General features: G+C 37.9%; 1 protein-coding gene across 1 annotated transcript; it reads right to left on the bottom strand.

Annotated features, from left to right (window-relative positions):
• Positions 1-2,183: 2,183 nt before the first annotated feature.
• On the bottom strand, positions 2,184-10,765 carry otx1 (orthodenticle homeobox 1). Its single transcript, XM_042502137.1, has 4 exons — positions 10,427-10,765; positions 7,540-7,729; positions 5,799-5,950; positions 2,184-3,423 (listed from the first exon to the last, which is right to left on the bottom strand). Exons 2-4 carry the CDS (start codon positions 7,634-7,636, stop codon positions 2,674-2,676), a joined length of 999 nt encoding a protein of 332 aa, XP_042358071.1. The 5' UTR covers positions 7,637-7,729; positions 10,427-10,765; the 3' UTR covers positions 2,184-2,673.
• Positions 10,766-10,910: the final 145 nt, after the last annotated feature.

The following is a 10,910-nucleotide window of genomic DNA, read 5'->3' as shown; positions in this document are numbered from 1 at the left end:
TAGTATAGAATATCGAAATCTAGGCCTAAAAGTGTCATAGTATCATTAATCAGTGTAGCATTTAGAAAAATGTCATAGTATAGTGTATTGAACAAAAGGCATAGCAAAGCATTAAAAAAGTCTTGTATATAGTATAGTTTGCTGGGGGAAAAAAGACAGTATAGTGTGTCATAATTTAGCATATCATGTCAGAAAAAAAAGACACTGTATGGTCTGTTGAAAAAAGTATAGTATTGTATGTGGTAATATTGACCAAAAACATCACAGCAAAGCATTTCGGGGAGGGAAAAAAAGCCTTTGTATAGTATGTCAAAAAAGTCATAGTTTAATATGTCAAAATGAAGTCTAGTTTAGTATAACATGTCCCCCCTAAAAAAAAGGGGTAACAGGTCATAGAATAAAGCATGCCGAAAAGTCACAGTATTGCATTGTCAAAAAAAGTCCTAGTATAGCATGTCAAAATATAGGCCTAAAAAAGTTAGTATAGTATTTTATATATTCCACAGTATAGTATTTTGGAAAAAAGGTCATAGACAGTCAAAAAAACATAGTACAGCATGTCAAAAAAAGTCACAAAGGTAAGCCTGTCAAAATAAAGGCCCAGCAGTAGTTAATGTTTTGGATGGAGTTGTGGGATCTGTGATAACCATTTTTCACATTGACATTTTACAGCCAAAGCAATTAATCGATTAATCGAGAAAATAAACATCAGAACAACTTTTGATTTAAAAAATCCTTGTTTTTTTTTGCAGCCTTCATTAGAGTTCATATAAGGACCAGATATTAAATAGGTTAATTTCTGTTTAATCTCTTATTCGAAATCACTTGAAAAAACTCTAATTTGTCTTAATTAAAACAACAGTGCTGCTCTTTTGGGGGGTAATTTCTTTACACAAGGACAGTTGTTTTGATTCGGGGCCATTAATTTGCATGAAGCCTGCTCTGCCTTCCTCAGTGCGGCCTTCGCTGCTAAAAACACGCTCGTCCATAACAACCTTGCCAGAGAACTGACGCGATATTTTTTTAACTCCACTTCTCCTCCTCCTCCTCCTCCTCCTCCTTTATAATGCGTTTATGCCTGCGAGCACTACACACACACACACTTACATCTGACCCCCTAACCTGGCCCCACCTACGTAATTACCGCATCAGAGGCGCTGAAATTCCTGCAGGTTATTTTGGAGAAACCAACTCAGGGCGCAGGAGTAATTATCACGCCATTACAGCGCTGCATTCAATTACGCCTCGATCAAATGTCTCGCGGCTCAATATTTAGGGCTTTTTAACGCCGCAGTTTAAAAAGACACTTGGTCTCCCTAAAGCGAGGGGAGATGTTAGTGTTTCAATTTAAGTCAGAGACAGAGAGGATTAAAACTGGCTGCTCTCTAAAATGGAAATGCGGGGCCTACACGCGTTCACGGCTTGTATTAATTATGGACTAATTTGCATTTACCCCGTTATAATTAGGAAAAAAAATCAACAAGCTTTTAAATAAAAGTGTGACTAATTCAAATGAGAGAAAACAGCAATCTTGAGTTTGTAATTTGCTGCTGTACATGCATCTAAAAAAATAAAATAAAAACTTGACTCCCGGTTTGGGAATGGAGACAGAATCCACTGTGGAAAAATAAATATGACTTAACGGATCTTTATTGGATGAACATGTATGTAAGGGTGGTTCGCCTTTAAAGATACATTCAACATCTTACTGTCATTTTGGAGCTATAAATCCACATTTTTCCTCTCCAAAATAAAAAAAAATGCTCTGACTCCAATATCAAGCCAAGTGCTGCGGTTCAAACATGTCCAATGTCACGACAATGCCCAAGAGAGGAGGTCTGGTTTGAAAATGTAGAGAGGTTAGAATAATAATATCCGGAAAACAAACTGGACAAATGCCCAGAATAGTTCTGCATCTATATTTTAGATTTTTCCCTCCAAGACATTTCTTTTTTTTTTTTTAAAACAATGTATATAAAAGCTGAACTTTATGGCCAATTTGTTCTCTTTGGAATATTTGGAAAGATTTACATACAGGTTTTTCTTTTTTTTTTCTCCCAAAGTGGTAATAAACAATTTCAAATTCGGAAAAAAAAAACACCAACTAAACATGGTCACTGTAACTGACCCAAATACATATTTACATATTTCAGCTCCTCGGCGCAGCTGACTAAAAATCTCTGTCATCCTAAAATAACAAATTTCAGAAATAAAAACTATACAGGATTTGATTGGGTTTTGGAGGTAAAGAGGGGCACTGCAGGCAGTTCCTGTCGGTGCACCAGAGGGGAAAATATTCCTCCCATCCAGAGAGCCAGAGAGCTGGTGGTCAAAGGAGTTTGGTTGAAATGACTTTTTTTTGTAGTTTTGAAAAGTAGTTTCTTAAGGTCATCCAAGAATGAGCGTCTTAAAAACTCACTCTTCGTCGTCAGGAAGCTTGTCCTGATGTTTTCTCTTCATTTCAGGGCATTTTTCTTCTTTTTTTGTTTTTGTTTTTAAAAGACGTGGAGGACGAGAGGGAGGAAAACAAAGTCCGATTGTTGAGCATTCCTGCTGCTATCTTGTTATCTTACGGTTCATAAACTCTTTTTGTCTTTTAAAAACAAGCAATATGCTAATCTGGAAAGTAAAAGAGGGAGCGGACGAGCGGGGAGGAAGGAAAAAAAAGCCTGATCACAAGACTTGGAACCTCCAGGAGGCCTGGTCTTTGTAGTCCAAGCAGTCCGTGGTGTTAAAGTTGAGCTTCCACGAGGAGGCTGCAGTCTGCTCTTTGTAATCCAGGCAGTCGGAGGAGTTGAAGGCCAGGCTGGAGCCGCCGTAGGCCTGGTGGTGGTGGTGATGGTGGTGGTGGCCTGACGACTGGCTGATGTGGTGGTGCGGGTGGCCCGACATGGAGGAGGCCGTCATGGGGCTGAGCTGGTGGGGGTGGTGGTGGGAGTGCATGGGGGCCAGGTAGGAGCCGCAGTCCACGCCGCTGAAGTAAGAGCTGGACGGGGTGGGGTAGCCTTGGCCGTAGCCTGGCGTCTGGTTGTAGGACATGGGGTAGGAGGTGGCGGCGGCGGCAGAGCCTGACATTGAACGCTGCATACAGGAGGCGTTAGAAGGGGGTCCTGGCTCTGGAAGCGGGGCTACGGCGGGAGCAGGAGCGTTTCCAGGGGAGATAGCCGGGCTCCAGATGGAGGAGACGGTGCTGATGGAGGTAGAGGTGCTGCTGAGCGCCGCCGCGCCTGTGTGATTGGTGGAGGAGGATGAGGACGAGGACGAGCCCGTGCTGGAGACGGCAGGCGGTGTGAACTGGCCGCTGCTCTCGGAGCCGGTGCTCTCCCGTGCTGGAGAAGACTTCTTCTTGGGCGGCCTGGCTTTGGCACTGCTGCCGCTCTGCTGCTGCTGGCGACACTTGGCCCTCCGGTTCTTGAACCACACCTACAGCCGAGATCACCAGCCAGGAGTTAGCAACCAAACAACCTCAGCATCTCATAAGAAAAGATACTCCCAGGCCGTGCTGGGAGTACATTATGGAGGAAAATTGGGGGTTATTAGCCATCAAGGTTCATTTCCACCACGGCCCCTTGGCTCGGACCAGCCAGGGGTCTAATTTCATACCTGGTAGACGGCTCTAAGATAACAGGCTATTGGGTTTCACCACACAGTAGGGTAACTCTAGAGCACCGAGAGGGTAGGATCATGTTGAGCATTTTGTTTCACACACACATTCTGAGAATAACTCAAATTGTGTGTGAGAAAGAGGCCTGCCTTGGTTTTCCCCTAATGCCTTTCAAGAGTAGTATTTGTTCGACATCGTTGTACACCAGTGAGTTGTTTGTGGAGTATTTGCTGGCGTACTCCCAACCTCTTTAGTATAGATCCCATATTTCAGATCAAATTACAGACTCCAGTTAGGTCGCATCAAATCATAATGAGAAGCTGCCTCAGCTGAAAAGTTAAGCTTTTGCAATCGGAAATGCAGTTTTGTTTACATCGAACTGTTTTATCTTTCAGATCTCTGCATTCAATAAAAAGGGTGAAACAGTGAGGTAACATAAAATTTAAAAAAGAGATAGGAAAGAGAAGATTATATAAATACTACAACATCTGACTGCAACAGTCCCCCCCAACCCTTTGCAATCTGACCAAATTGGCTTAAAAGCAAAAAAAAAAAAAAAAAAGGACAAAGAAAAAAAACGTAAAATAAATAGATAAATAAATAATATACATTAAAAAAAGAATAAAATAAAAAAAACTATTAAAACTATTTTAATACCATTTATCCTCGAATAATTCTCTCTCTTTCTCTCTCCCCTCAATGACTTTTCAGGTCATTTTATTTTCCCTTTTCCATTTACTTTTTTCTCATGTTTTCAAAATTAATCAAATCAGTTTGCTTAGGTTTCAGAGGTTAAATGCATGTGAAAGGCACGAGAAGGCAGCCCAAGAACGTTAAAGGCATCCCAGGTTTAAAAGGGTTAACATGCCCCCCTACTAACTGGTTTAAAGGTTGTAAACGTGCGTTACAGTTACCATCCCAGTTACTTATTAACATAGCAGTCTATATGACTTTAATACCAGTCATAATCTCACCATTACTGATCAAAATTAATCCATAAATCCATAATTTTCCTCCTTAAAATGGTCTTAAATCATTTAACAATCAAATTATCCCCATTATTTTCCTCACAGGTTAATTACACAATTACACAATCATACTGTAACACAAAATAAAGTAGGTTTTTAGTTATTATTATTGTGTGGATGATTTTATCAGTAACATTAACTTGATTTGTAAATAATAAACATTAAGACACCCAAGTTATTTATAGGCAGCTAGCTAACAAGTTCTCTAATGTTAGGTTAAACTTTAGCTAAAAACCCAATGACAACAGCAAGTCAATTTTGATTAAATTAACAAATATTTAATTGCTGTTTAAACACAACTCTTCTCTTAGAGAGCGCCAAGCAAAGAAATACCTCTTAACTTACCCACTTTTGAAATAAATATGTAAATAATAACTTCAGGTAAAAAGAGCAACAAGTTCTTAGTTAGCAAAAAATGCTATCTTAACATGTAGCCTGTTTAATGTCAGTTTAATAATGTCAGTTTAAATCCCTATTTGACTGTTTGAAATTAGATTTACAGCCTTTAAGTGGCTGGTAATGAGTTTTCAGTATTATGATTGTATGTTAATCAAGTGCTTTTGTATAAAATGACTATTTAATATTAACTAATAACATCAATGTTAGCTAAAAGAAGTTTAATAGCATAAAAACGCTAGCTTAACTTTAATGTTAATGGCACTTTCAAAATATCACTTGAAATCTTCGTTTGACAGTTTGAAATTTACAGGTCTTTAAAAGTGGTTTATATTTCTTTATTTCTTTATTTCTTTATTTTTACAATTGTATGCCAATAGTCTTTTTGTATTAAATTACTGTTTAAGGTAAGCTAACAAGCTACAATAGCTTAATTAGCAAAAACGTTAGCTTCACACGAACGTTAATGTCAGTTTAAAAACGTCCGTTGAAATCCTCACGCGACCGTTAGAAACTAACGTTAGATTTCTAGGCCTTTACCTGTGTGACATATATTAGTAGTAGTTTTTAGTATTAAAAACGGTATGATTATGACGTTTCTTCATATAAAATGACTTTAATGAACGCTAATAACATCATTTATAGTCAAAAGTTAAGATATTTATTAAGAGTTAACGGCTGGTCCGGCAGGTGTGTGTGTGTGTGTGTGTTTACTGTTTTAATGTACATAATGGAGGCTAACAGTATTTAAAGGCGTCGGTGTGTCGCACCTGGACTCTGGACTCCGGCAGGTTGATTTTCAGTGCGACCTCCTCCCGCATGAAGATGTCCGGGTACCGGGTTTTGGCGAACAGAGCCTCCAGGACGTCGAGCTGAGAGCGGGTGAAGGTTGTCCGCTCCCGTCGCTGCTTCCTGGGAGTCGCTGCGGAGGAGAGACCCGACACAGAGAGAAGAAAACAACCGGAGAAACGTTAATTAAACTGTTAAAAAACAAAACAAAAAACTTTATATGCAATCTGTAAGAAAATCTTAACTTCAATATCAGATTTTAATTATTATTGAAAGTTTGTTTTTTTTTATTGTTGTCATTATTTAAGTGAAAAAGTCTTGTAGCTTATTTCTTTCCCCTATTTATTATTGCTGCTGTTTCATTGAAATAAAGGCATTTTAAATCTAATCTATCTTTTTTTTTTTACATTGATAAAGATCATCAGTGTTTAGTTAAAGGCCATTATTGTTTCCTTTTATATTAGATTTAAAAAAGTAGGCCTTATGCACTACTTCTTTCTGACAATAGAAGACAAAGTCAGTTTAAATAACTTCATACCATCTGAATTTACATTATAATACCAATTCATGGTATACGTTAGGCTGTACATCATAGCCCAGCCTACATCCACTGGTCAAATTGGTTTATTTATTATTTATAGGTCTAAATAAATATGTATTTTCACATGGTGTACATTTTGTTGTAAACTTTTGAAATCGTAAAGGCCACAAACACACTATTATTGTTAGCCTATTATTATTATTTTTATTATTAATAACCTCTCCTTATTTGTACATTGATAAAGATCAGCATTCAGCAAAAGGCCTCTGAAATATTTCCTTTCAAACTGAACTAAATGATGTAGGATACAGCAGCAAATAAAGCCAGTTTAAATCACTTCACACCATCTAAATGTTATTTACTTCATACTGCCAACTCATGGTACACATTAAACATCATATCCAATTTATTTATACATTTATTTTCATTTGACATGGTATGTATTTTGTTGTAAACATTTGAAACAATGGACGCTCAAACACACTATTATCATTGTTATTAACATCATTATCCTTTATTTGTACATTGAGAAAGAAGACCACTGTTTGACGAAATCTCTTAAATGTTTTCTTTTAAACTGGAATAAATGGTACACATTATTCTCGCATCTGAAATTAATTAATTTTAATTTAAAACGGTGTAGTCTATATTTTGCTGTAAAATGTTTACTCACTGATGAGACTCACTATTGGCCAATTATTATCATTTTTGTAACTTTTCTTTATTTGTACATTGATAAAATTCAACTGTGTTTAACTAAAGGCCTCTTTGGACTGAAAAAAAAGAAAAAGAAGCAGGATACTTCTGCTTGCTGACAGGATAATATAAATCCAGTTTAAACACTTTATACCACTGAAATGTGAACTATTTACTTCATAAGACAAATTCATGATACACATTATATATTATACACTGGTCAAACTGGTTTCATTTTTTAAAAACTATTATTTAACATGGTATGTATTTTATACTAACATTTTAAACCACAAAGACCCCAAACACACACATTATGATTATTATTATTATTAATTTTTATCTATTTAATTTTTATTTCCATAACACAAAAACATCTTAATTAACATAACATTTGGTAATTTTCTTATTGATGGCTCTTACTGGTCTAAACTGGATGCATTCACGTTTAAAGTGTGTGTTAAAGTGTGTGTGTGTGGGTCTCCTACCTGGGTAGCCCACTGAGGGGTGCAGCAGGTCCATGGCAGCGCCGCTGAGCCCCAGGCCGTTGACGCCGTAGGGGGGCTGTTTGAGGTAGGACATCATGCTACAGGCGGTCACAGCTCCACCCAGCTCAGGCCAGTGGTTCGGTTTCCCCCGATGCTGCAGCTTGACGGGACAGGGGGCCGATCCAAGTCACTGCGCACAATCAGGACAAAATGTTAGAAACATTTCAGGTGTGGGCCTATTTCACCCAAAACGCATGCATGTTCAGAAATAACATTTTGAGGGGGCAAAAACGCCAATAGTGTTGAATTTATCACAAAATTACAAGTGCGCTTTTATTTCTGTATTTTTTTCATTGTTTTATATTCAACTTAATTTTCTAATGTATCCAAACTGAGACGTTATGCAGAAACACGCAGAAAGAAACACTGAGAAATAAAGAAGCACCACTGCAAAAAAAAAAAAAAAAAAAAAAAGTTCCTTAAAATTCCCGTTTTAATTATTTAGTGGCAGTGAGATAAAAAAGCACGAATTAGTGGACGATAAACTGATCATTTGGAGGCAGAGACGCAAATTAAATCCCTTCAGGAATATTGGATTTTTGTTGAGAGGATAACCGGGGTCAAACGGCTCCGACTCGCGACCCCAGCGGAGCGAAATAAAACCAGCAAACTGACTTTCAGTCATTTTTAACATTTTGACTAAAATCTAATAACTGCTCAGTCTCCCTGTGAAGTGTGGATGTGTTATATATTTTTTGGTGAATTGTCTTTTTTAATGTTCGTTTTGACTCACTTTAAGTGTCTGTGACCATGAAAAGCGCGCTATGAATAAAATGTTTCATCACAAACATGAGGAAGAAACACTGGGTATTAACTGTAAGAATGATCCCGTGTGTTTTTGTCAATTAATCATTGTTTTGCTGAAATTTTCCAGTTATGTGTATTTGTGTGAGCACAGATTTAGTGGTTGTCTACACATTTATTTATTTTTATTATCCAGTACACCACCTCTACCTGCAGATTTAGCCTGTTTTTAAAATCCTACATTTCCCTCTGCCATGTTGATGTTAATCCTCTTTTTTAAACAGTAATTAGTATTTAAATCAGGTTATCTGTTAGCTTTTATTATACCATTGATGCACTACTTTACACAACAGACAGTGTTACCTTTGGGAAAAAAAGATCCAAACTTTGGTAACTTTAAAAGTAAAAAGGCAAACGTCAAAAGAAGAGTTTAAATTTAAAGTCTGAAATAAAAAAAAATTAGGCGAAATACATTTATGGTTTTGTCATTTATTTTCCTGAAATTGTGTTTGGATTATTTTAATGTAAAAAGATAAACACAGTTTAGAGTTAAAACTCGTTGCTTCCTGAGGTAAATGTGTGTGTTTGATGTGTGTGTGTGTGTGAGTGTGAGGGCCTGCTGACACTCACACACACACAGTCTCTCTCTCTCTCTCGCACACACACACACAGTTGTAGAAAAGATGGATTATGGATGTGGTTTGATAATCTATAAAAATCACAGCTGCTGTTGTCTGAAGTCTTTCTGTACTCGGTGATTCTGTTTGTTTCGGGTCGTCAGACTTTGTGTGTATTTTGACCACAACGAGGCTCCTGTGGATCCACAGTCCCCGTCTGAAATCAGCTGAATACACAGTGGAAAAAAAATCCACCAAATGTTGCCTGGAACTCAATATATAAAATGATTTCAAGAGAAAGATTTAAAGAGTCCGTTTTATTTTGTATAGAGAAATTAACTTTAGTACGTTTTTATTGGCTTTACTTTTACGCACAAGGGACCAAACTTCATTGAAAAAAAAAAACTCACATTATTTCTTCACTTTGATTTTCTCCAAATTAAAACTTTAGGCCTATTTTAAAAACTGTATTTGTGATTTAAAAAAAACCCAAACATTTCGGTGGCATTAGAATGTAACATGTTTAATTTAAGGCATCTCATTTAATTGTTTTTGTCTATTTTCTCTGAGTAAATACGACTGAATTAAAGATGTGATAGAAAATAAAATCTCAACCGCCTGCAGATAATAAAACAGGTATATGTTAATACACCATTTTAATACATGCAATAATGTGATTTTACATTAAAACAATCAGATGATCTGGATGTAAATTTGAAAGCGTAAAAATCTGTTTTAACACACTGATCATAAAGTTTGATTTTAACTTCTTAGTGAAGAATTATCTAAGCCAGGAGAGAGAAAAAACCCGTAAATTTAAGGCGTGTGAATTAAATTAGTGTCTCTTCAGAGGAGATTATTTTAACAATGAGCTCCTGACTGACCAAACCAAACCTGAACTAACCAAACGTGTATTCCAGCCGCTTTCTTTAAGCGCGTTTGCAGCCCTGCCAGGCCGGAGTGAAAAGGCGAGATCTCGGTGCAAATGAACTCAATTAGAATTTAGATTAGACCTCCGGGGAGAGAGCGTTTCAGAAGGGCTCTTATCAGCAAAATAAATTAACAAAAACCAAAACACGCCTCTCCAATTATCTACTAAGTGGTTCAAACGCTTTAATGGCCAATTGCTCTCAAATAAAAACTCGCAGGAATGAACTGGAATAGAAATATGAAAATTATCTACTCCGGAGGAAGTTGACTCAATTTATCCAGTTCAGGTCGGAGTCCTGCTCCGTGCGGATTAATTGATATCCGCTGGTAAAAAAAAAATAAAATAAAATGTGCAAATGTGCTGCGGTGCAAATTGAAATGCACGTTACCGTGAAAACACGTTTTTAAAGTGACTTTCTGTCGCTTTGGCACTTTAAGGCTTCTGTCAATCTTGCGTAGTTTTGTTTCTCGGAGTAAAAATCCGCACAAACTACAAAATAATTGACGTTAAAAGAGTAAAATAAAAGAAGCATTACCTTGTTTTTCCTCCTCTTCCCTTCTCCCGAGCTCCCGGGTCACAAGAGGCGAGCAGCAGTGAAATTATCCAGCAGTAGGAAGTCTGCAGGGCACAAAACTCAAACAGCGGCAGACTTGCTCAAAAACAAACAACAGTGAGCAAACCGGGCAGCATCACGGAGAGAGAAAACACGCAGTTAATCAGCACGCGGGCGTCACCGCGTCCTCGGTGCGGTTCCGGGTGTTTTTGCAGCCAAATAAATCAAACTCATTTGCTTTCAGGGGGCTTGTCGTTGTCTGTCAGAGTGTTAAGGTGATTTCTAATGGAGACGGATGGAGATTGATCACCTTCTCTCCGCCCTGCGCCTCTATGAGCGGAGGACACCTGCGGATCCGCCTCCTGCAGCCAATCCGCGCGCGTAAAAGGGCTGACGGACGGCGGGGGCGGCCTATTGGCGCGCAGAGGCTGCCGGGAGAGCCCACTCCCACTTTACCCCCTCTCCT

This window comes from Plectropomus leopardus, chromosome 15 (assembly GCF_008729295.1).
Source record: "Plectropomus leopardus isolate mb chromosome 15, YSFRI_Pleo_2.0, whole genome shotgun sequence".
NCBI classification, from domain to species: Eukaryota; Metazoa; Chordata; class Actinopteri; order Perciformes; family Serranidae; genus Plectropomus; species Plectropomus leopardus.
This window is presented reverse-complemented; position numbering and strand designations above follow the sequence as displayed.

Excerpts from the sequence above, each read along its gene's own strand:
- otx1 (XM_042502137.1), bottom strand. The coding sequence starts at position 7,636 with ATGATGTCCTACCTCAAACAGCCCCCCTACGGCGTCAACGGCCTGGGG. Across the intron at positions 5,951-7,539 it reads CCCCTCAGTGGGCTACCCAG|CGACTCCCAGGAAGCAGCGA; the intron begins GTAGGAGACCCA and ends TCTCCTCCGCAG. Across the intron at positions 3,424-5,798 it reads TGCCGGAGTCCAGAGTCCAG|GTGTGGTTCAAGAACCGGAG; the intron begins GTGCGACACACC and ends TCTCGGCTGTAG.